The 27,730-nt window shown below is 37.0% G+C and overlaps 1 protein-coding gene across 4 annotated transcripts in view; it reads right to left on the reverse strand.

Moving 5' to 3' along the window:
* Positions 1–27,730, reverse strand: part of Dpp10 (dipeptidyl peptidase like 10) — a 1,458,922-nt gene that overhangs the window by 136,206 nt on the left and 1,294,986 nt on the right. For all 4 annotated transcript variants that reach the window (XM_021165015.2, XM_021164934.2, XM_029476885.1 and 1 more), the window contains exons 6-7: positions 14,783–14,835; positions 14,604–14,685 (exon numbers count right to left, since the gene is read on the reverse strand). In XM_021165015.2, coding sequence (XP_021020674.1) covers positions 14,604–14,685; positions 14,783–14,835 — 135 coding nt within the window. The remainder of the gene's footprint in view (positions 1–14,603; positions 14,686–14,782; positions 14,836–27,730) is intronic.

The following is a 27,730-nucleotide window of genomic DNA, read 5'->3' on the forward strand; positions in this document are numbered from 1 at the left end:
AAGAATGGGAATGGGTGGGTAGGGAAGTGGGGGGGGGGTATGGGGGACTTTTGGGATAGCATTGGAAATGTAATTGAGGAAAATACGTAATAAAATATTAAAAATAAAAAAAAAATGGTTCTAATAGGCCAAATTGTAGGCTATTTGCACACACATACACACACACACATACACACACACACAGTTTTTGAGGGAAGATACAGTATTAGTAACATAATAGCATACCTGAAAGCTCTAGAAAAAAAGAGTAAAAAGAAAGAAAGAATGGAAGAAAAAAAGAAAGAACAACAGAAAGGATCACAAAAACAAAGAAACTAAACCAAGACTTGATTCTTTGAGAAAATCAGTAAGACTGATAAACCATTTGCCAAATTAACTAAAGTCACACACACACACACACACACACACACAGAGAGAGAGAGAGAGAGAGAGAGAGAGAGAGAGAGAGAGAGAGAGAGAGAAACTAACAAAATTAGATATGAAAGAGGGAAATAACAAGACACTGAGGAAATCCAGAAAAATCATAAAATCACACTTTAAAGATCTATACTCAACCAAACTGGAAAATAGAAACTGACTTCAAAAGAAAAAACTACTATTTCCACCTTAAAAGAATAAGCCCATTGTCATTTACCTGCTACCATGTGAAAAAACACCTCTCTCTCTCTCTCTCTCTCTCTCTCTCTCTCTCTCTCTCTCTCTCTCTCTCTCTCTGTGTGTGTGTGCATGCACACACATGGTTTCATGCTAATGCCCATGTGCACAAGCAGAGGCCAGAGGAGGATGCTACATGTTCTTTTTTTTTTAATCACTTTTCACTATATTCCTTTACGGCAGGGTCTGTCACTGACACAAGAACTAGACATTAGACAGCCAGCCCCAGTGGCCCTCCTTTCTCCACACCACCCATACCAGCAATGTTGTCACAGATTAGTAGAGCCACACTTCTTACATAGGTACTGGGAATTCAAACCCAAGTTCTCATGCTTGCACAGCAAGAGTTCTTCCCCACTGAGTAATTCCCTCATTCTTGATGCCAGACTGTAAGTATGTCAGTGATTCTTTAATTCCAGCTGAATTCTACAGAGTGAGAAACACATTACAGATTCTAAAAACAAACTTTTTTTTTTTTAAGTTTCAAGTGCTGGGTTTATTTCTTTATAGGGAATAATTTCTATATTTATTAGCTAAATTCTTAAAGGTCATGACCATTGAATGTAACACTGGGTATCAGGAACACTGAATTACTTAATAAATATTTTATTAGCTGCATAATTAAAACTAGATTGTCTACCAAGAGAATACAACTTAAGTATTATGAATAAGAACAAAAAACTCTCAATTCTTCAAAAGTTCATAGAACTGTAGAAAAAGCTGAAATGATTTTACATCATTAATCTTTTAGGAAGACCTTTCACATGTTGCTTCAGCTCTTCAAATGTATTGGGAATAACAAAAATAAGAAATAATTTACGGATTTATGACTATCTATTGTTAGACAAAATTACCATATCTAAAACATACCCTAAATTCTCAGTAGTCTTTTTTTTTCTTTTTAACTACATAACCTAATGTTTTCCAGGAAGCTTACAATCTGAAGAACCCTGTATCAATAAATTAAACTCAAGCAAAATGTGGAAGTATTGAAAATTCATAGTTGTCTACTATAATAGTGGCACATTTATGATAATAATTATTATCTATATCACGTTAAAGATTCTGCAAAACCATATTAGCATTTTTCTGGGACATGAATATGTGATGTATATGTGTAAAGTATAGATGATTTTTTGTGTGTCTGTGTACAGAGAGAAAGTGAGAGACAGCAAGCATGTGTTTATGAAGATACAATAATTAGTAGGGTACATGTGTGCATACTGTAAGTGTGAAATTACAAGATAATCTTTGGTATCATTCCTCAGTTACTAATATTCCTATACTCATTCCTAATATTCCTAAAGAGTCAAGATCTCACATTCACCTCCTTTGCTAAGTAGGCTAAGCTAATGGGCCAGTGAGCTTCAGGCATTCACTGGCTCTACTTCCTCTTTCACCTTCACCATCACTGAGTTAGAAATGCTTGCTATGGTTTTACCATGGGTTCTGGCACAATCTCCAGTTATATGTTACATATGCTTCAGCTTTCTACTGTTGCCAGACTAGTTCTTATTCTTAAACCTCTTGTTGTTCTTCAGAATACATGTTATTGATCTGTGTTCTCATCCCAGTTGGCTTAGCAATTCCAAACATGCCCTATTAATTTTTTCTAAATGTTTTATGTATATAAAATAGCATTTGAAATGTAAATGAGAAAAATATCTAATAAAAAAGAGTGGATGTGAAATTAGGGATGCAGAATAGAAAGAAAATTGATTTTTGAAGTCACACTAAAAATAATAAACCAACAACTCTTATGTTGTAGAGGTGGTTCCATCCTTGAAATTATTACTAAAAAAAATCATGGGATCTATATTAGACTCACAGCACATACATATATTATACCAAACACAAAAACCTATGTCTGTAATTCCAGGGCTTGAAAGGCAGAGATAGGAGGATCACTAGGTTTCAGTGGACAGCTGGTCTAGCCAAATTGGTGAATTCCAGGTTTAGTGAGCAACTCTGCCTCTAAATTAGGTGAAGCTGAAGATTCCAGATGTTACCCTTTTGCTGCCAAACATATGCAGAATGATATTCATGTACATTGCTGAGATCTGCATGTTCATGGAAGGGATGATGTGACATGATTCCTTCCCCTGGTATACAGTCAGCAGGGTGTAGGCCTCCATGAAGGTTGACTGTTGATGGGCCTGAGCCACACACACACACACACACACACGCACACACACACACACACACACACACACACACACACACACACATATCTATATCTATATCTATANATATCTATATCTATATCTATATCTATATCTATATCTATATCTATATCTATATCTATATCTATATCTATATCTATATCTATATCTATATCTATATCTATCATCTATCATCTATCATCTGTATCTGTATCTGTATCTGTATCTGTATCTGTATCTATCTATCTCTATCTCTATCTCTATCTCTATCTCTATCTCTATCTCTATCTCTATACTCTTTACTTTTCTTAATGTTCCTCCGTTGGGAAATATTTTCCCTGCTAAGGTTATTAGTGAATATCCTTTCTGCAAAAATTAATGACTTAATGATAATCAGAACAGCATGAGGCCTGGCGGCTAGGGAGTGCTTAAGTCCTTAGCAAAAATGCTAAACACTGTGGCCTTCAGGACAGCCCTTAAGGCTGTGGGAAAGAACTATGAAAGCATCAGTTAATACATATATATGTGTAGACAAGGGCATCTATAGTAAAAGCCAGATATTATGAAAAGAGATAAAAATATTTGGGAAATATTGATTGCAGAGAAAGATCCCAGCCAGTTAGTTTATTGTCTGTGCTTACAAAGGCACAAAGCCAGGCAGATCTCTGAATTCATTTGCTATCTAAAAAACAACAACAAAAAAACAACAACTGTTTATCAAGAAGAAATGTTGTATTTATGTTTTGATATTATACTCATAGTTCTATTATATCTTAAATTCTTGTTATATATTTGTAAACATACATAACATATATCAACTGGGCTTGAAATTTCTGTATAATGCATTATTTAATTTGGATATTTTGTTTTGTTTTTGAGACAGTTTTACTCTGTAGCCTTGACTGACTTTATTACATATATATATATATATATATATATATATATGATAATATCATATCATAAACTGACAGTAGACCTACTGCCTCAGTCCTACCCCACCACACCCAATACTGGGACTAGAGCTGTGAGTCACCACACTTGGCTAGGCAGATATTCTTTTGCCTAGTATATTTTTAGCTCAGTAAAAATGTGCGCATATACAATTGATGGTTTGGGATTCTAATTTAATTCACTTATGATTGTAGAGCACATGCTGTGTGATTTCAATTCTCTCATATTTAATGAAATTTGTCCAACAGACAAGAAAAACGCTGTATAATCTGAATCTTGAGGAGACAGGTTGCATTGGGTTTTGTTTGTTGTTTTGTCCTCTTTCTTTAATTTCTTGGGGTATTGGCTTCTCTAAGTACCAGTTATTTCATTTTGGCTGTATTTATCAAATTCTTTGTAACTTCATTTACCTTCTCACATTATATCTCCCCAAAATAAATATTTACATTATTAGCTAATATCATTAATTTATAAATTTCAGAATATGTTTACTTTTAAATTCCCATTTTGTATATTTTCCCATGTAATTTTTATATGTTTTCTATCATAAATAATTAGTAGTGCACATAATAGGTCAGATAGATAATGATACAAAAATAGTGGATGATTTTCTAGAACACTCTTATCTCTAGATCTGTCATTCAAACTGAAAATCGATAAGGAAGCCTCAGCACTAAACTACACCAAAGATAAGATAGTCTTAAAAGATATCTACAGAACATCTCAGCCAACAGAGCCAAAATCTATGTTCTTCTCAGCATCTGATGGAAGCTGCTCCAAGGCAAAATACAATATGCCTCTCGAGACAAGTCTTACCAAATATTAAAGGCACAAATATTCTTTTGTGTCTTATCAGTTCTAGTGCAATTAAACTAGAAATCAGTGATAAGATAAACTACAGAAACAACACAAATTTTTGGAGACTAGAAAATATTCTCTTGAGTGACCCTGAAGGTATCAGGGAGGGTTCAAGAACTTTAGAGCACACGTTTCTCTTAGAGAGGACACGGGTTTGATATCCAGCACTCACACAGAAGCTTGTAACTAGACTTCCATGAGACATGATGTCCTATACAGGGCTCTTCAGACAGTAATCATGCATGTGATACATATACATACTGGCAAGAACACTCCTACATACTTAATTATAATTGAAATGTCATAATGTTATTGCAGTTTGTACACTTTCACTCTTCTTCTCTCTGACATGCTTTCTCCATGCCTCCTTCCTCCTCTATTTGGTTGCTTTTCTTCTTGTGGATAGAATGTCCTCCCTCCTTGTAGTGCTCTCTCTTTTAGTATATGAACCTGTTGACTTGGAGATGACATTTGTCATTTGTGCTTTGTTTGGTTTGAGTCTCCTCCCCACTGCTCTCCCCACATCAATGTCATAACTAAATCCTTTTTTCTGTATTCTGAGAAGAAATTGAAAAGATGACAAAGGGCTGAGACATATCAATGACATCATTAAGTACACATATCTTCAGTTATATTTTCCTTGTTGGAAAGAAGCTCCCAGTTAAAATGACACATGGAGCTGTTCCTGGGGAATGGATTGTGACACTGATGCAGACAATGGGTCCTTCAAGGAGTCCTCTGCATGTCATTTCTCAAAACCTACTAACTTATTAAAGTGCTGAATTGCTCCAAATTGAGATCTTTTCACCCCAGGAACTGCATATAATAAAAGATTTCATCTTACAAAACATATTCTTATGTTATTGTTTAGACAGCTGACTGCCCCAGTCTTGACATCATTATGCAAGAACCTTGTATAGTCAGTTGCAAGAATAACAGTTATGCAACACTTAAAATGATGTGGAAAGATCTGGTATTAAATGTTCATAGTTATCATTTACATGGTTGCCCCATCTAAATGACATCCTTAGTGGCAGCTATGCAAAGTATGCATGCACTTTAATGACTATGACCTTGATTTATAAGTCTAAAATCTACATTGCTGAAACACCTTCAATTTACTATCGAATTCATATGAGGGACAGAATATAATAAGAGAGGCCAGAGATCTGGCAGTGTGTGGTAGGAAACCAAATAAAAAAACATGATTATTTCACTTGCTTCATTATTTCTAAGTAACCCAATGGTTTATTGAAAATTACATAAAATGCTTTCACTTGCCATGGCAGTTACATCTGGTGTCAATTTGAAGAAATGTCTCATATTAATTACTCAGTTTGGTTCTTTTTCGTCCTCTCACATTGGGCAGGGGTAGATCAAAGTTACCATATTCTCCTATTCAGCATCTTAACAAAGAGCTAGGGTGATGTTTACTCAGTAAGGTTCTGGAGCAGCAGAATCTGAGTTCAATCCTCAGCACTCATATACAGACCTCAGCATGGTAGTGGTAACAGCAGTGTTCAGGATAGAGAAAGAGGAGGTTCCCTAAGGGCTTGCTATATAATCAGTCTAGGCTACTTGGTGAGGTCCAGGTCAGTGAGAGATGATGCCTCAAAATAGATAGGTAGATAGATAGATAGATAGATAGATAGATAGATAGATAGACAGATAGATAGATAGATAGATGATACATAATGAATAAATACATAGTTTTATATATATAACTATATATTTATAACTATGTATGTATACGTGTATACGTGTATACGTGTATACGTGTGTATATGTGCATACGTGTATACGTGTGTATATGTGTATACATGTATACGTGTATACGTGTATATGTGTATATGTGTATACGTGTATATGTATATAGGTGTATATGTATATATGTATATATGTACATATGTACATATGTGTATATGTACATGTGTATATATGTACATATGTACATATGTACATATGTGTATATGTATATGTGTATATATGTATATATAGAGAGAGACAGACAGAGACAGAGACAGAGATGATTGGCAAGCAGACAGACAGACAGAAAGATAAACAAAACTCAGGGACCAATACTCAGGGTTTATATTTTCCTGTGCATTCAAGTTTATACATGTGCACAAACACATATATTAACAAAATAATAATGTATGTGTTTATATACCTCCTTTCTATTTTTTTCTGTTACCTGAGAATCTCTTTCCAGTCCAGAAACATGAAAATGTATGTGCTATCTAAAACTAAAGTACACCTTCCAAGGAATTTTCCCCCTAAGAACTCTCTGAACACCTCACAATGTGTATTTCATGTCAGGATGTTCTTGGTTTAAGTGCCTCCATAGCTCAAGTTCTTTTATTTCTGTCACTGTTATAAAATACCCTGACCTAGCACCTTTGGTGAGAAAGGTTTTATTTGGCTTATAATTCCAAAATACAGTCCATAATTTCCCAGATGACAAGGTACTCAAAGTAAAGAATAGTAGAAAAAATGAATACAGCTACACTGTCTGCTTGTTACTTGTTGCCAGCTAGTCTTTCATTCTTACAGAGTTCAGAGCCCAACACAAGGAATGGTGCCACCTACCATGGAGCAGTCTTTTAGCAATCAAGACTCAAGGGCTGGAGAGATGACTCAGCAATTAAGAGCACTGGCCTCTTTTCCAGAGGACCTAGTTTCAATTCCCAGTACCCAACAAATCTAGTTTACAATTGTTTGAAATTTCAATCCTTTGTTGGAGGAAGTGTGTTGTAGTGCTAGGCCTAGTGCCTCTTCTCTTCCTGCTGTTTGTGGATCCAGGTGTATATCTCTCAGGTATGTCTCCAGCACCATGTCTGCCTGTGTATGCATTTCTCCATGATGATAATAAACTAAACCTCTGAAACTGTCAGCAAGCTCCAGTTAAATTCTTTTTCTAAAACAAGAGTTGTCCTGTCTCTTCACAGCAATAGAACAATGACTAAGACACCATACCATTCCCATTTGGTGGTATCCTCTGTCTCTGTCTTTTTCTGTCTCTCTGTCTCTCTCTGTTTCTCTCTATGTGTCACTGTCTGTCTCTTTCTCTGTCCCTGTCTCTGTCTCTGTCTCTGTCTCTCTCTGCTTCATGCTTGTTGATCAAATGTAAGTTTTCAGCTATTGTTCCAGTATCATACCTGCCTATTGCCCTGCTCCCAGCCATGATGGTCATAAAAACCCTTTGAACTAAAATTCCCAAATTAAATGTTTTCTTTATTAGCTAACTTGGCCATTTTGCTTTGTCACATAAACAATACAGTAGCTTAGGACACCATATAAGAAGAACAAGCAAGTAATCTCTACTCCCATCTATTCTCCCATTTCCAATACTCCAAGCCCTCTCTCCCTTACTTTTCATACACCATTGTTTTAGTTGATAAACTTTAGAATGTAGGAAAGTATATTTTTCTTGTTAAGCTCATAGTCTTTGAAATTTCATTGAGGAATCAAACAAAAGCTAATACCTTTCTTAAAATGGTGTCAGTATGTAGTTCAGGTTGACCTTGAACACTTGATCCTTCTGTTTTATTTTTCGAGAGCTGGAATTACAGCTGTGTGCCATTAAGCCCTGCTCTTAAGTTTCTCATTAGCAGATCCAGCTATTAGAAACAATGACTTCATGAAATTCACAGGCAAATGTATACAACTAGAAAATATCATCCTGAGTGAGGTAAATGAGTCACAAAAGAACACACATGGTATGTACTCACTGATAAGTGGATATGAGACAAAGAGCATGAAATACCCACAATACAACTCATGGACCATGGACCATGTGAAGCTCAAGAGGAAGAAAGACAAAAGAGTGGTTCAGACCTACTTAGAAGGGGGACAATATAATCAAGGGAAGTAGAGTATGGGAGGGGCATGGGAATAAGAGAGGAGGGAGAGGGGGAAAAAGAGCAAAATCAGGAATGGGAGGAGATGGAGGAGATGTACAGAGGGTCAGGAAGTTGAACAGAGGGGTGTAGCAATGGGGGATGGGCAACTGGAGGTAGCAATCAGAAAGTCACAGAAGGCAGGAATGCAAGAGCCTCCCAGGACCCCTCGGGGATGTCATTAGCTGAAATTCTTGACAATGGGGAGGGAGAACCTATAGAGACCATATACAGAGGTTAGGCATGGCCCCCCAGTTGAGGAATGGGGCCACCCACCCATCTCCAAAATTTTAACCCAGATTTGCTCCTGTCTAAAGGAAATACAGGGACAAAGAGTGGAACAGAGACTGAAGGAAAGGCCATCCAGAGACTGTTCCACTTGAGGATCCATTCCACATGCAGATATTACTGCTGATACCAAGAAGTGCTTACTAACAGGAGCCTGATACAGCTGTCTCCTGCCTGGCTTTGCCAGATCCTGATCAATACAGTTGCAGATGCTGACAGCCAACCCTTGGACTGAGCAGAGTGACCCCAATGGAGGAGTTAGAGGAATGACTAAAGGAGCTGAAGGGGACTTATCTGTCATCAGTGAGAAGAGAGGCCCTTGGTCCTGTGAAGACTTGATGTCCCAGTGTAGTAGAGGAATTCTAGGATGGTGAGGCGGGAGTGAGTGGGTGTGTGGGTGAGCACCTTCATAGAAGCAGGGTAAGGGGAGATGGGGTACGGGGGGAATGCAGCAGGGAAACTGGGAAAGGGCATAACATTTGAAATGTAAACAAATAAAATATCCATTTTTAAAAAAAAAAAGTTGAATATAATCTCAGATCAAAAATTCTATTTTTCAACCTAAAATACCATTAAGAAAACTAACCCCCAAACTAGCAACTAAAAATGTATAATACATTTAAAATCAGAGTTAAATGGAATAGAATTAAAATGCAAAATAGGTAGTGGGACTGAATGACACATGTCCCTCACTGGCTCCTATCTTTGAATATATAGTTCCTGCTTGGAGATGCTATTTGGTGAAGTTATGGAACATTTAGACCTAAAACCATGCTGGAGGAAGAACATTATTGGAGGATGGGATTCCTGTTCTCTCTGAATTCTTCCCAGATGTAGACAAAATGTCATCTCTCTTCTTCCTACTCCTGATATACCTTCTTCACCATTTTGAACTCTATCTTTCTGCATCCTATGGTAAAATAAACACTTTCTTCTTTAAGTTGCTTTTATTATAACAGCAGAAATGGAACCAGCATAATAGAGAAAATTATTGACCCCCAAGTAACTTAAAATAGAGCCATAAACTATTAGTTTTTAGTGGATTTGACTAAGATGGAGAAAAATGAAAAAGAACACGTGAACTGAGGTTCAAAACCACTGAATCTGAAGAATCAAAACAGGTCACAACTTAGTACTAATGATAGTTGTCCAGTGATAAGTTTGATTTCTTCTCAAGTAGTGCCACTCTTTGATGACTAGGTATTCAAATATATGATCCTATCAAGTGCTATTGTTCCAACCACAACACATTGGCTTTTGAAATCTCAAAGCCCACCCCAAGTTACACCCTTCCTCCAAAAGACCATACCTCCTGCTGTTCTCACACAGGCCCAACAACTAGGCTCAAGTATCAGACTTGTAAGCCTTTGGGGACCATTAGCATTCAATCCACCACTTAAGGCAATGGCCTAAATCTTTTGGATTAGTGTTCTGTGCTTCTTAAAATACCTGTCTTCTACAACTAGCCTGAATAGCTGGCTCTCCTCAAAACCTAATAGCTCAATATTGAAAAGTCGAGTGTTCTTTAATACTCCAGAAGTTTAACTTGGCAGTGCAGAGGACTTGCAATAGTGATGGTGAAGAGCTTGAAATGATGGCCACCTATCCTGGTATATGCAAGTCCAAACCTGAAGTGGCCTTTAGCACTAAGAGTATGAGAGTCATTCTGAGGACTAGCACCTGAAATCCATTTAATGTTTAGCCCTAAGAATAAAACTACCTTAGGTGGATTTCAGGTGCTATTGCTCACCATGGCTCTCACATGCTCCCGGCATACACCAAAATCACATATACTCCTGCCAGCCACTCAAAAGGAAGAAGTCTTTGGACCAGCTAAAAGCAGAAATCAAATGAAATTAACAACAGTTTTATACCTAAGCATTCTAATGGATGTTAAAACTTTTATACTTTGGAGATCTGAATACTTGCATGTCCACTCGTGTGATGGCTGTTTAAGTGGGAAGGCAGAATGATGTTGCTTCTTATGTCCTCTCTTTCCAGAATCTTCTCCCTTGCAATTTCTTCTAATAAAACACTCACTGAAGATAAAGTGCTGTATGTGTTCACCATATTCCCCAGAAATTGAATGCTTTTGCTGCTTCTAAGGTATTGTCATATTCTTTCGCCACATTCCAAATTTCTTCTCTCACCACAATGCAACTGAAAACCCTGGGCAATCAATGAAACTCCAGTGTAAGCCCTCTTTATCACACACATCAGATAACTCCCTCTCTTCTCTTCTTCTGCATAACCAAGGATCAGAAATTAATTATTCCGAAGGAAGTATACAACCCAGAACTTTTTAATTTATTGAATCCATAACCAATTAAAATATTACACTGACTCATCTGTCATGAAATTATATTGCTGAGTTTGCTGATAGCCTCAAATATTGACAAAGCCTCTCATACAAAATGCATCATTAGGCCTTTGTGTGTCTATGCCTTTTATGTTATTTGAATCCATGTTTACATGAACAACAGGGTAACCTTGGAAAATACTGATTTCTTTTCAAAAGTTTTATAAAAGATTTTGGTGTTTTACAAAAGCATTTTTCTAAGAACTCTGGTTTACTTACCATGAAGCTACTGGCACTAAAACCTCACATAATTTAAATAATGTAAAGTAACTCTTTGATAGGTTTAAAGTAACAAAATTTAACAACTAAATTACTTATTGCATGTATTATTTGGAGTCTGTTATATCTGAATGAATATATTAAATTACAGAAATGATTGGGAGGACCCTCCAAGCTCTACTTTGGTGATGTGGAAAGAAGAGAGGTAGAAAATAAAAGTGTAAGTGCTAGAGAAACAGCACAGCGTTTAAGAGTGAGCACTGCCTTTCCAGACACTCTGGATTCAGTTCTTAGCAGCTGAGTTGGGAGACTCAGGACTGCCTGTAAATGCAGCATCCTCTGGCCTCAGCACGCACCTCCACCCATATATGTGTGATTGTATCCACACAGACAGACATAACCAAATATTATAATACAAAGGGCATCTTTTTAAAAAGAAAAGAAAGATAAGCCAAATAGAAAATAAAGTAAATCCATATTGAGAATACATTGTATTCTTTTTTTTTTATTAGATATTTTCTTCATTTATATTTCAAATGCTATCCTGAAAGTCCCCTATATACTTCCCCTGCACTGCTCCTCAGCCACCCACTCCTGCTTCCTGGTCCTAGCATTCCACTGTACTGGGGCATATAATCTTCACAAGACCAAGGGCCTCTTCTCCTAATGATGGCCAACTAGGCAATCTTCTGCTACATATATATCTAGAGACAAGATCTCTGGGGTTAGTTTGCTACCTGCTGGTCAGTAGACCCAAGGTTCATTCAAAAGAGACTTTACATTACACTTAGCTCTCAGTTTCCATTTTAGGGAATAAATACTTCCACCAAATCACTATAAAAATATGTCAGTAATATTGATTATGTATCATGGCACTGTTCTACACAGATACTAAAATATTGCTGGGTGTCACACTGTGACCTTAAAATTGATGTGGCTCTCATATTTTTCTTCCAGCTAGTCTTATTGCTCCTTCTTCATTTTCCTCAGGCTTACAAATAGAAATTTTTTAAATCATATCTTTAATGTAAAGATATTTAAAATGACATAGCATTGTCAATGAAGAATGATTAAAAACAAAGTTAAATGAATTCATTTTAGCAATGGTGAATATAAAATATTACCATGGATAATGTCTTGGCCAAGTCACCTGATCTGACAATGACATAGACCCCATCTCAATGACATTTTACTTTAAGATTTGATGATTTATATCCAATGAAAATCCAATAACCATTCACTTTTCTGTAGTCTGTTTGTTAAATTGTTAGTGTCACCCTTTTAAATCTTGCAGCATTAGAAATGATTACTTAAATTTATAAATGGATTAAATTTATAATGAATTATTTCTAAAAACAACAATGTTGAGTGGCCTATGGCAAATGAAGTATTATTCAAAATTTGTATCATGATATGATGGTACAGATGTTTTTATTTAATTAATGAAGACATTGAAGAGCAAAGAAAATAAGAAACATACTTCAAGCCCATCTGGCTAATGTTGAACTATCAATTTTAATTTTTAAAACATAGAGATGTTTCTAAACACAATTAAAAGACATTTCAAAGGTTATACTGAGGTCTGTAAATAAATACATGTTGATTAAATCATCATAAAATCAATTTCATATTTTAGATATAATTGTCATTTTTAAATCGCCTTACTCTTGAAAACATAGTCCAATTCTATCATGTAAAACTGTCAGTACCCCAAAAAAGATGTCAGACATCCAACATTATTAGTAAGGGAACTTGAATAAGGACAGAATTATGGGTATTTCTCTAACAGTCTCAGTAGAGAAAAGCATCCAGCACGGTGAATCTACACAATACTCCACACAGCACATTCACTAAAATTTGTATTAATTACACAAAGCATGCAAATCACGTCACATTCAAAGTATGGACTTGCTTCTAAACAATACAATTGAATGTTAACACCAATTCTGAACTACCATGAATTAAAAGAATAAGTAAAAAAAAAGACATCTCAATAGAAATTGAAATTAATCTTATAAAATATTATTATCAAGTGTATTAGGTAAGGAATAGATAGAACTTGGAGAACCCTACAATCTTCTATGCCTGTAATAAAAACAACAAAAGTAAAACACTTAGTATCATTTGTACCTAGAGAAGGTTAGAGGCTGAAGGAGCATGCCTTGAAGCCTGAGGACCAGAGGGGGTCCTCTTGAGACTCACATAATGGAAGGAGACAAATGAGTCTCACAAGTTGTCTTCTGATTTCACAGAGTTATCAATGCACAGGCATGTGGTAGTACATGCCTGTGATCCTGGCATGTAGGAGGTAAAGGCAGGAGGATCAGATGATCAAGGTCATCCTTGTGTACATAGGTAGTTGAAGACCAGGTTAGGCTACACAAGCCCCAATCTCAAAACTAACCAACCAATCAAACAAACAAACAAACAATCAAATGAAAAACAATGGCAAAATACATATATAAATATATAAATAATTGTAAAATATTTATGTTTCCACTACTTTAGGAGTATAGAAATTGAAAATAAATTTTGCAAAATAGTTGACAATGGTAGGTAGGGGGAGTTGTGTAGATGTAAGACAATATCCTAACCTAATTTGTTCTGTTTTTATTATTAATTACAACTTTGACCATACAGTGCCTGCTAAGCACTTTTTAAATTGGACAAATAGCAAATAGTTTTAAACATCATTTCATTATATTCTTGTGTGTGTGTGTGTGTGTGTGTGTGTGTGTGTGTGTGTGTTCAGGCACACACACACACACACACACACATGTAGCAGCGAATGTACATGCATGTATGTACGGTAAGCCAGAGGTCAAAATTGAATGTCATTTCCAGTCACCGTTGTTTTAGAAAGTATATTGTAAGAGAAATGGAACTAAGTGGGCCCTATCCGCTGGCCAGGAAGTTCAAAGGACCCTCCTGTGCTGGGGTTGTGAGTATCTACAAACCATCACAACCAGCTTTTTAATTGGTACTACAATCTGAGTTAATAGTTAAATCCAAGGTCCTTATGGTACTTGGCAAGTGCTTTACCTACTGAGCTACCTCCCAATCCTTATTTCACCTATTCTTAGGGAACCATGAAAGGTAAGTAATGTAGAGGAACACATCAAGGATTGCAGGATAAATTACACAAGGAAGTGAGCTTTGTAAAGATTTGACATTTGGCCTCACTGGACAGGGTCTGGGGTTGAGCAGGCTTACCAGCTGCTGTCCTTGCACACCCCAGGCCGCATACTGCAACACTGAGTCCTCAACTTCTGGGGGATTCAACTCCCACACTTCCCTTGAAAAGATGCAAATATTTTCACATGAACAAACTGATATCTGTGACAACTCAGTGTGACAATGGCTCATAAAATGTAGAAAACCAAAGAACTTACCCAGTGTGTATGTTGTAAATCAAATATGAAGCGGTAAATGAGTAATGAAAAATCTGAAATAAAAAAGAATAGAGTAATCAATAACAGTTTTCTGTAAAGAATTGATCTTAAGGCACACTATTAGGGAAAACACAAGACATATGAAATATGCCAGTTAAGATGTTTATTGCTTTTTTTGCAACATTTTAGCTAGGAAATGCGTCTTCTTATTCTACCTAACCCCCACATGTGCATATCTCTGTCTCTGTCTCTCTGTGTCTCTGCATTTCTCTCTGTCTCTGCCTGTCTCTGTCTCTCTCTCCCTCTGTGTGTGTGTGTGTGTGTGTGTGTGTGTGTGTGTGTGTGTGTGTGAGTATACAGCCCGTTGGGACCTGAGGTTCTAGTTCCTCAGTTGTCATCTATGATTTCTTGCTTTTGACTTTTTGCTTTTGTTTTGAGGCTTTTCAATTACTCTGCCTAGTTAGCCTCAAGGTTTCTCCTATCTCTGTTTTCCCAGAACTGGAATTACAGGCAAATTCTGCCATGTCTAGCCGTTTTTAAGTGATTTGTTTTTAGTGTATGCATGTGAATATTTTGCCTAAATATATTTCTGTGCACACTCTGTACGCACTGTTCATGGATACCAGAAGAGGGGTGTCAGATACCTTGGAACTAAATCTACCAATGTCTATTAGCCACTATTTATGTTCTGGAAATCAAAACTTCATCCTCTGGAAAAGAATCCAGGATGCTTAAGCACTGAGAGATCTCTATGTCTATTTTTTTCATAAGTTCTGGAGAACAAATTCAGCTCCTTATACTTGTATGGCATAGACTTTATACTCAGCCACTTCTCTTACCCTTAATTTTAAGATATTTTTAATGGATTTACATGTCATCCTTGGTAATGCATGGTGATATTATCTGCATCATTCCAAATTTAGCATATATTCTGCCAAAGACAGCACTGACTTCAAGCTTAAAACTGTAGATGAACCATTAAAGCTGACAAAGAAATGAGAAATGTGCCTGCCTCTGTCAACATCTTTTATCTCTGAAAGTTCTGTTCACCAAAGCAACCTGTCGACTGGGCAATTGCTCTTAATAGCAGATAAATGTGTGAACTCTGTTAGTAGTGCAAAGAAGCCATTCACCCTGCCACTGATCAACAGCAATGTGTCCAGGTTTCTAACCCCACATTAATCTTGCCACATTTTCTATGATTTAACATTAGGAGCAAAACAGATAACTAAAGTAATGCCGGAAGCATGAGTTGGTAGAGCCAGGGAGGTTGGTCTCCATCTATAATAGCTAGTCTAAAGGTTACCAGTACTTATGAGGGAACCTAAAATACTGAGTTTGGTGGCCAGATAAATGTTTTAATTATGAGAAGTATTGCTGTGTAACCATGAGGACCAGAGTTTAAATCCACAGAAAACCATGGAAATTTTGGCTGTAGATGTCAGATTTCAGCACTTATATAAATGGTAGGTGGTCTCGGTAGCCCTACTACAATTCCTGCCACAGAAGACAAAGACGGGAAACCCCAGAGCAAGGTGGCTTGAAGAGAGTCCCCACCTTAAATAATACAAAGGAAAATTGATTGAGAATAATTTCTGACACCAATTGTTGGGCCTTGACATGTACACACACACACTGTATGCATGTATGTATACCACATACATACTTAGGGAAAAATGGAAAAAAAAGACAATTTTTAGCTGCTTTTCAGTTGATGTGAGTTGAAGAACAGGAAATATACATATGTGTTCTGATTTGTAGCCAATTGCAACATGTTTTTTTTTTTTTCCCCTGCAGGTATATCATGAGGGAAGATCACTTGGAAATTATCTTCAGTTTATAGCCCTGACTGGTCTTTTAAGTTTGGAACTGAGACGAAAGGATAGACCGTCTAGAGACTACCATATCCGGGGATCCATCTCATAATCAGCCTCCAAACGCTGACACCATTGCATACACTAGCATGATTTTGCTGAAAGGACCCTGATATAGCTGTCTCTTGTGAGACTATGCCGGGGCCTAGCAAACATAGAAGTGGATGCTCACAGTCAGCTATTGGATGGATCACAGGGCCCGCAATGGAGGAGCTAGAGAAAGTACCCAAAGAGCTAAAGGGATCTGCAACCCTATAGGTGGAACAACAATATGAACTAACCAGTAACCCGCCCCCCCTCCAGATCTCGTGTCTCTAGCTGCATATGTATGAGAAGATGGCCTATTCGTCCATCAGTGGAAAGAGAGGCCCGTTGGTCCTGCAAACTTTATATGCCTCAGTACAGGGGAACGCCAGTGCCAAGAAGTGGGAATGGGTGGGTAGGGGAGTGGGGAGGAGGGTATGGGGGACTTTTGAGATAGCACTGGAAATGTAAATGAAGAAAATACTTAATTTAAAAAAAGGTCAACCATAAGCAGTGTTTTCAAAATAAATAAATAAAAAGTTAGATCAGATTGAATAGTGTTATAGAGATTTGATCCTATATATATGTGCTGCAAAGCCAAATGTTTCAAAGATAACATAGAATATAGGACTGTGCAGAGCTTAAATTTCCTTCCTGTAAGTTTCATGTCCTTTTATTTTACAATGCATAAGCAGGGCATTCCATTCTCCTGCAATGACCACAAATATATGTTGTTGTATAAGTTTGTAGAATTAGATTGAGGTCCTATACTCATAGTAGAATATAGAGTATAGGATAAGAATATAGGATAAGAAAGACAGTCTTATATAAATACTGTCTCTATGTCTGTTATGATTAGTCTATTCTTGGCCCAGGAGGTGGTACCATTAGAATGCGTGGCCCTCTTGGAGTAGGTGTAGCCTTGTAGTAGGTGTGTCACTGTGTGCATGGGCTTTCAGACACTCCTCCTAGCTGCCTGGAAGGGAATCTTCCACTAGCAGCTTCAGATGTAGATGTATAAATCTTAGCTCCTTCTGCTCCATGCCTGCCTGGATACTGCAATGTTTCCTCCTTTGGTTATAATGAACTGAACTACTGGACCTGTAAGCTAGCTCCAATTAAATAGTGTTTAAGAGTTGCCTTGGTCATGGTGTCTGTTCAAAGCAGTGAAACCCTAAGACAATCTTTCATTCTCTCTCTCTCTCTCTCTCTCTCTCTCTCTCTCTCTCTCTCTCTCTCTCTCTCTATCTCTCTATCTCTCTCTCTCTCTCTCATTCCCTTCTGCAACCCTTTCTCTATTCTCTGTCTTTATATACTCCCTCTCTCCTTCCCTCTGTAAAACACTGGTTCAGTGTAAAAAGTAGATATTCAGTGAGAAGTGTAGTTAACTAAATATACTTCTACTGAAAGATACTGTTTTAAACTCACTCCTTATCTTTCCTTCAAGAACATTCCTACCTTTAAACAGTATTCTTTTAAAAAATATTTCTTTTCTTTATTTTGAGATATAATTACATGGTTTTTCATCAGACAGAGACCATTACAGAAAACCAATTTTAAACTTCAAAGTAGGGTAGCCCAGTTCCAGAGGATAACATATACAATACAACTCCCAATCCTTGGGCTTAGAGATCATTGTAGAAGTGGGAGCAAAAAGAACATAAGAGAATCAGAAAGTTTTCTGTGAAATTGTCTCTTTCAGTAAGAGCAGAAACTGAGTTCATAAAGTCTCGCTGACATGCCTGGCTAGAGGTGAGCTGTACAAGACCACTGCATATAAATGCTAGTGTGGCTTGTAGCAAGGAAGGCCCCGGAGACTTCAATCCTATAGGAAGAATTAAAGTCAACTAAGTCATATTTCTAGTATACTTTAGCATTTGAGTCTTTTATTATTAGTCTAGAAATTATCTCATCAAGAAAGGGCAAGGCAAATCAAACTTTAAATTGAGGAGTAATGTAGTAGCCACCTACATTTTATGAGGCAGCGAAGTAGAATGAAGTCTAGGATTGTTTGATGAATTCTTAGCCAGAGGCAGGTAAGTTAATGTGGGAAGAAATGAGTCAGAAAAGAGAAAAGCTAAAACTGCTGTCTAATGCCACCTAAATCCCACTTTTGTGGCACAGAGCCACCAACAAACTACAGGTGACCTATATGGTTTATGATAATAATAAACCACACACATGAAGATGTAAAGATGTAAAGTGAAGATGTAAAGTAATTAGACAGAGCATTGTAAGAGATTCCATGTTATGCAAATGAGCACCAAATTCCATGCAATCCCAACAGCCTTAAGAAAACATGATATGCAACAGACAAGCCCCAAATGCTTTATACAATGAGTCTGTTTAGGTTGCCAAATGTTCTCTTATATCCAGCCTTCTTCCTCCTTTGGAAGTGTATCTGTTTCTGATCTGGCTAATATCTATGCCTTGCCATCCAGCTTCTTGTTCCTGGATGCAAAAATGTCAGAACCCATTGAAAATTCTCCACCTTGATCATGGCTACTCAGTTATCCATTACTTTAACCTTTTTAAACCTCATGTCAGGACCCTGGAGATAAACTTGGGAGTCACTGAACCTGTTTGTCCTTCTAGTGTGACGGTATTGCATGTATCTCTTTCTCTGATTTTCTCCATTACTTGTAGGATTAATTTGAATATTGAGACTGGATGGCTGAATTTGGCTTATCAGGATGGCCAGGACTCAAGCTCTGTACTTAACCACTCCAGAAACATTGGGCTGAATAAGCCAAGGCTTACTACAGAAGCATATTCCTGTTCTAACAATGATCTTAAGTCAACCTAAGGAATTAGATAATATTTATAATCCTAAGTGAGGCTATTTAAAGCTTAAAATTAACATTGAATGTTGAAGTGAGAAACAGAGTCCTAACCTGAACCCACATCTGTCTGTTACATGGGTTAATCTGTCTGAATAATGTCTTGCACGGAGCTCATACTCAAGCACAACTCTGGATTTTCTGCAGATTCGTGTTCTATCACTTCTTATCTTCTGCACTAAATCAAGTGTAAAAGATTTATTTCTACAGGATCATTGAAGCTACTCTCCAAAAATTCATTGACAGGACTATGCATGAGTTAATTGTGATTTCCAAAGTCAAGAGAGATTTCAATGTTAGAAAGATGATGTAATATATCAGATCACATCAGTGCTTTCATCCTTTAGCTAATTTTTACATGTTTTCCCTTCTTCAAATATCAGTTATTACCTAAGACATCTGTGAGGGTTCATGTCAAGGAGAGTTATACTCACAAGAAAAAGGAACCTCATGATGCAGTAATTCTGCTTATACAAGAGTTGGCAACTCAGGACATCAAAGCTTTCTCTGACTGCAGTTAAACTGAAAAACTGATAAAATTGCATGCATTTTATGGCCCAGAGAATATTTAAAATGGGATTATGCATTTGCCATCAACTTAAACAGTGAGGAAAACCAAACAGAGAGAAAGTAGTTTGAATTAATGGTATTTATTGTGAATGACAATGACACAGCAAGCAGACAGCACAGATGAGAGAGGTTTGTTTCTTTTGAAAGTTGGTGATAGGTTGCATCCACGTTTATTTTAGAGACACCTTTTAAGAGGAGTGAATGGTGACCTTTTTGTTTGCAAGGCTTTATTTTTATTACAGTGTTAAGAGCAGAAGCTATGAAATAGCTAACTTTCCTGTCATAAATACAGCTCATAACATTGTAAGGAAAGGCTTTACCAAAAAAAAAGTATCTTTAAAAATTCCATTACAGAAAGGCCTTTTGATCATGAAACAAACACTGTATAAAAGGGAATGTGAGCAGGAGATCATGGAAGCCATATTTAATGCTCTTCAGCAGCTTAAATTACTTTCATGATTTTTCTCATTCTTATCTTTATTCACTTTATTTTTATTATATTATGAAGTAGATGTTTTCTGTGAGGCATTTATATACATTCTGAGTTTTTGAATACCCACCATGTAAACCCTCCTTTGCTGACCCTAATATACCCACTCCCTATTTCATATAACATGTGTTCTATCATGGTCCCATTCCCATTGGATGCTTTCTAGTTTACTGGCTCCTACAAATGCTCACTTTCACATTGATACACGTGTACATAAAGTAGAAACTCAGGTATACATATGTGAGAGAACATGCAATGGTTGTCTTTCTGAGTGAGGGGTATCTCGCTTAATATTGTTCCCATTTCCAGACACTTTGCTGCAAATTTCAGTTTCTTTCCTGGGCAGATAAAATTCCATTGTGTGAATGTACCATATAAGCCAAGATTGGATTAAAGTTATTACCTATACTAAAATTCATATTCCTTCGACTACAATAATGAAACAGAAATGTAACCATTATGTTCTCTAGGATTCAGCACAGGAACCACAGAGCACTCTTGCACCAACCCTAAGTCAGAGATGTAGCGAAGTTTTCAATGTTGTAAGACTTAAGTTGTCAATGATCAAGATAAGGGTTATATTTATTTTAAAAGCTCAATTAAACTAACAGTGCCTTTACTAGTAAGAGCTAGTTTATTTATTCTATGTGTTCACAGGATTCTTGGGACCATATATCAGAAACTAACTTCTTCCAACGAATTAAAAAGATATCACATTCACCAGCTTCAGATCACCTTGATTGGTCAAATATACTCCTAGGTTTCTATTCCCAACACAAGTGTACCATATGCAAAGAGAATGAAATTCAACTATGTAAACAGTAGTGGCATTGAATATAAGATTTATCTCCTAGAATTTCTCCTTTTTGAGTGCAACACCAAAACCCTCAATCTTTATTGGAATTTATTCAGGTACAAGAAGATATCATGACTGAAAAAAGCATTGAGACAATGAGAAAGGAAAGATTCTAGTTGAGTGCTGATATGTCTGCCTATGAGGTTGACTCAGAGTAAATTGTTCTGTCTAGTTTTATAGCAACTTGGCACAATTTAGTTCTATGTCAGTTTGAAAATGAATGAATTTATGAAATTCCTAGCCAAATGGATGGACCTGGAGGGCATCATCCTGAGTGAGGTAACACAATCACAAAGGAACTCACACAATATGTACTCAGTGATAAGTGGATATTAGTCCAAAACTTAGGATACCCAAGATATTAGATACAACTTGCTAAACGCATGAAACTTAAGAAGAATGAAGACCAAAGTGTGGACACTTTGCCCCTTCTTAGAATTGGGAACAAAACACCCACTGAAGGAGTTACAGAGACAAAGTTTGGAGCTGTGACGAAAGGATGGACCATCTAGAAACTGCCATATCCATGGATCCACCCCACAATCAGCTTCCAAACGCTGACACCATTGCATACACTAGCAAGATTTTGCTGAAAGGACCCAGATATAGCTGTCCCTTGTGAGACTATGCCGGGGCCTAGCAAACACAGAAGTGGATGCTCACAGTCAGCTANTGGATGGATCACAGGGCNCCCAATGGAGNAGCTNGAGAAAGTANCCAAGGAGNTAAAGGGANCTGCAACCCTATAGGTGGAACAACATTATGAACTAACCAGTACCCCGGAGNTCTTGACTCTAGCTGCATATGTATCAAAAGATGGCCTAGTCGGCCATCAATGGAAAGAGAGGCCCATTGGACACGCAAACTTTATATGTCCCAGTACAGGGGAACGCCAGGGCCAAAAAAAAAAATGGAAATGGGTGTGTAGGGAAGTTGGGGGGTGGTATGGGGGACTTTTGGGATAGCATTGGAAATGTAATTGAGGAAAATACGTAATAAAAAATATTAACAATTAAAAAGAAGAAAATGAGAACATCAATTAAGAAAAAACCCTGAGAAGACTGGACTGTGGGCAAGGCTGTGGTGCATTTTCTAGAAATATGATTGATATGGGAGGGCCCACCTTACTGTGGGTGGTGACATCCCTAGGCTTGTGGCCCTGGGTGTAGTAAAAAACTAGGGTGAAAAAGCCCTGAGGAGCAAAGGCAGTACGAAGCATCCCTTCATGGCCTCTGCATCTGTTTCTGTTTCTAGGTTCTTGCCTTGAATTCCCTACAAGCTACAAGATGAAATAAACCTTTTCTTCCACAGCTGCTTTTGGTTTTAGTGTTTTATCACAGTAAAAGAAACCATGACATGTCAGCCTAGGCTTTTAAGAACCTTTGTCAGCTCCCAGAATAGGTAAGTACCACAGCAAATATTAAGTATAATTTTACTGATCAAAGAATTACTCTAACCCACCCCACCCCCCAAAAGAATGAATTACAACCATGCATTTCTGAGCATCTGAAAATACTTACCATCCCTAGGCAAAAGCAAGCCTAATACACAGTTTGAAAAAGCAAAGTTTTCCGAAGACAGTAAATGAGTTTCATCTTTTTAGCAGAGAAAGGTGTTTTTTTTTTACTGCATTATACATATATCCTTAATAACATTTGGGGGGTGGGGTGGGGTGGTGGTATGACTGGATCCAATATTAACTTATTAGTAAGACCTCCTAATAAGTGCAGTGGGAAAATTCCATTTTAAGATTGTTAAAATTTGATTTTTCATGCCCTAAGACAAGCTTTGTTACTGATAGCTTTGCATTTACACTTACTAAAGGATTCATGCTTGGAAACAAATGATATTGAAAACAAATGTGACATACAGAAGTAGCTAACTTCTCTTAAAGAGTCAAACAGGGAAATGACTTTCTGGATGTAAGACTTTTTTTTTTTCCCCAAAGGCTCTGATGGTTTCTTTTAACATGGCGAAGGAAGCTCACAAATACAAAGAAATACTAAGAAAAAAGCTCACAAATACTAAGAAACAGAAGCTCGTACCTCATAAAATGATAAAGTTGCGTTTAAAATTTGCCTTCTAGTAAATTTGCTGAGTCCAACCATAACAATTCACCTTAGGTTTCTGATTATCTTCCTGTGTCATGTTTCAAACTGAGAGAGACATACTAAGGAATTTATATGACTAGTTTTATATGGACTTGACACAAAATAAGAGTTTTGTGGGACAGAGGAAAACTCAGTTGAAATGCCTCTACCATGTTTTTCTGTGGACATAGTGGTGGTTCATTTTTTTTCATGTTGACGTGAGAGGACCAAGCTCATTGCAATAACTGTCACATCTGTCCTGATGCTCCTGGATGCAACCAAAAGTAGGTAGGATGAGCAAACCAGGAAGCAGTACTTCTCCAGAGCCTCTGCATCTGTTCCTACTTCTATTAACACACCGTGGGTTCCTGGCCTGACCTCCTTGGATGACGTACTACAAGGTGTAAGTTCCACAAACCCTTTCCTTTTCAACTTCCTTTTGGTTTTCATTCATCTGAGCAATAGAAATCCCAACTAGAACAGGAAAAAACACTGAAAAAGCATAGTATTAAGACTACCTCTATTATAATTGAAATCATCTTTCTCTGTAAATTACAGAATCAACACCATGATTGATTCAGAACAATTTACATTCTCAAAAAATATTTTCATGTGTCTGCTGCACTGTTCATAGGTACTAGAGAATGGTAGAATAAAACCAAGAAAGAGCCGGTACTGAATTTGATATTGCAACTTAGAACCTGCTCTCTTTCAATTCAACTACTAATGCACATCTTGGATTTCTGAGAATGTGTGCTATACTATGTTACCACAGTGCCCTACTGGGCCATTGCGATGTCTTCCTGTCCAGTCACAAAGCTCTATCGTGCTAAGGGAATACCATGTTAAGAGTGAACAATGTCATATTCTGCCACAACAATACTGGTTTGCACTAAAACAGTGTCTTGTTGGCACATCTCAGTACACCATTATGTCATCACAATGTCATATTATGCCCTCACCAAGTCCTATTGCATCACCAGTGTGTTCTATTGTACTATAACAGTGACCTGTTGTGACAATACAGTTCACTATTGTGTCACCATAATGTCCTTTTGTGACATCACGGAATCTTTTTGTGTCATTATAACAGTGCTCTATTGTGTCATCATAGTTCCATATTGTGTTATCATAGTGCCCCAATATGACATGGCAATGCCCTATTGAGACATGAAAGAGATCCATTCTGATACAACAGAGCTCTATTATAACAGCATACTGTCCTAATGTGCCACCACACTGACCTGGTATATATCACAATGAACAATGGTAAAATCACAATGCCATAATGTATCATCATAATGCCCTATTGTACTATCAAAGTGTTCTTCTGTGCCAACAGAACCTGCAACTTGCCAGTTGCCATCACATTCACTTATTATGCCATCACAGTGCAGTGCTATATTATCACAATGCTATATTGTGTCAAAGAACCTTTTGCTTTTTTTACAATGCCATATAGGTATATGACAAAGCCCTACTCTGGAGTTACAACACTCTATTATGCCATCACCAGAATACTCACTTATATTATCATACTGCTCTTCTGTACCATCACAGTGCCTTGTTATGACATCCAAGGAACATGTTGTATGAGAATAGTGTTCAGTATGACATATCCATGACATATTATGTGAGGATAGTGATTATAGAATACCCATCACAGTGTTCTATTATGTCATCCCACTATCTTATTGTGTTAAAACAACAAAACCTATTCTGAGATCAGAGTGCCTTACTCTAATATCACAGTGCTATACTGTATCAGAGGAATCTCCAATTTTGCTATCACATTGCATTTTTATGCCAACAAAGTTCCCAGTTGTGATATCACAATACTCTAATGTGCCAAAGTCTAAGTCTTTGGCACAATATAGCATTTCCAAGTTGAAGCCGTACATTTCCATCGAAGTACCCTAAGTTGGTATCACAATATTTATATATGTTGTACTATCAGACTCATCCTGTATGTTAACAAAATTCCCAACAATGTCACCATCCTGCTCTACTGAGTCATCACAGTATTCTGGGAGATATCACAGGAACAGGTCGTATCATAATACTGTCCTACTGTGTATGCACAGTGTCATATTATAATATAACAGTTCACAACTCTGTTATCACAGTACTTTTTTGTGGTACCAAGTGCCATATTATGTTATGACATCATCCTATTGTTACATTACAGTTCTCTACAATGAGATTTAAGTTCCTATTTGTAAGATAGCAATACCCTTGCCTTCTGTGGATTCCACCAACCACCTTGTCGAGCCTCATTCCCCTCATTGCTATCACTGGGCCCCTAAGTGAGGAAGTGATGCAGACAATTCCTCCTCAAACATAGGTCACACCTGTCAGAAAACCAGGTAAGCTACCTACAGATCTTCTCCACTTTGTCTATTCCCACAGACCCAATCCTCAGAATCACTCCTAGTACTGTAACACAATGCCATCTACAGTCTTACATTCCCCTTATCCATACTTTTTGTTGATCCCACAGACCATCCTCCCTGGCCTCAACCCCCCCCCCCACACACACCCTCATCACTATGCTCTATTCCCTAACTAGTGAAGACATAGCTACATAACCACAGGCCACTCCTTCCAGATGATCAGGTAGGATGCCCACCCACTTTCATCATGCTACCTGCTTTTCCATATCCAATCCTCAGGGATACCCTTAGAGCTGCAACAAATAATCTCCTTCTGGCCTCCCCTTCCTTCAGTCTCCAATAAAAGCAAGCATTCTCTATGAACACACCAGCAGAGCAGACCAGTAAACCAACAACATACAGCCAACACTCGTCTCTCTGAAAATCTAGTGAGGAAGCAGAAATGAAGAAACAAAACAAATATAATGTATAGCAAAGATAAACCCAGAAATCAGCACCTAGACCTGAAATCCCTCAAACACAGATGCCTAGGACACAATAATTGCAAGAGCAATATGCCTCCACCAGAGCCCATTCATCTAACACAGCAGGTCTGAAATATTCCAATGGGTGAAACAAAAGGAAAAGATCTTAAAACCAACTAACTATATAAAGATGATAGAGGTATTTGAACTGGAAATGAATAAATATTTGGATTTCTTTCCTTTAAATCCAAAAATATAAACAAACAATTCGAGGAAATGAATAAATCCTTTAAAGAAAGATAAGTAAAAAACAAAAACAAAATTAATAAAGCTGTTCAAAGTCTGAAAATGAAAGTAGAAGCTATGAAGAAAACAGAGAGGGAATTCTGGAAATGAAAAATTTGGGAATATGAACAGGACTATAGAGGCAAACATCACGATCAGAATACAAGAGATTGTGTTAAGAAAAATGTTAAATTTATAAAATTCCCAACACAAAACATCCAGGACATCTGGAACACTAGAAAAAGACCAAACCCAACAATAATAGGAATAGAAGAAGAGGAATCAGGCTTATAAAATATTTTCAAAAAAATTATATAAAAAACCTTCCTAACCAAACAGGAGAGTCCTAAAATGATACAAGAAGAATACAGAATACCAAATCAAACCAAGAGAGAGAGAGAGAGAGAGAGAGAGAGAGAGAGAGAGAGAGAGAGTCCCTTTTCAAATAATGATCAAAACACAAAATTTAGAAAACAAAAAAAGAGTGTAAAAACCATCAAGGGAAAAATATAAATTAATAGTAAGGAAGGCCAGTTAGAATTACATCTTACTTCTCAGTGGAAAGTAAAAAAAAAAATAAAAAAATAAAAAAATAAAAAGCCAGAAGGACTAGGGCAAATATGCCACAGACTCTAAGAGACCACTGATAATGGCCTAGATTATTATACCAGCAAATCTTTAAATTAACACAGATGCAGAAAATAAGATATCCCTTTCCTTGTAAAAGCAAATTTAAACAATGTCTAATTTTAAAACCAGCCTTAACAAAGGTGTTACAATGAAAACTCCAAATCAAGGAGGTTAACTACATCCATGAAAATAGTAAACTAATATCAGCAGAAAAAAAAATGCACACACACACCAATCAATACTTACAGAAACAAAATAACAGGAATCAACAATCATTTGTCATTGATATCTCTCAATATCAATATTTTCAATTCCCCATAAAATTGACAGAGATGAACAGGATGGATGCAAAGGTGTGAAATATCCTTTTGTTGAATACAAAAAAAAATCATACTTAAGGATCAAAGATTAGCTCAGGATAAAGGCTTCAAA

This window comes from Mus caroli, chromosome 1 (genome assembly GCF_900094665.2).
Source record: "Mus caroli chromosome 1, CAROLI_EIJ_v1.1, whole genome shotgun sequence".
NCBI classification, from domain to species: Eukaryota; Metazoa; Chordata; class Mammalia; order Rodentia; family Muridae; genus Mus; species Mus caroli.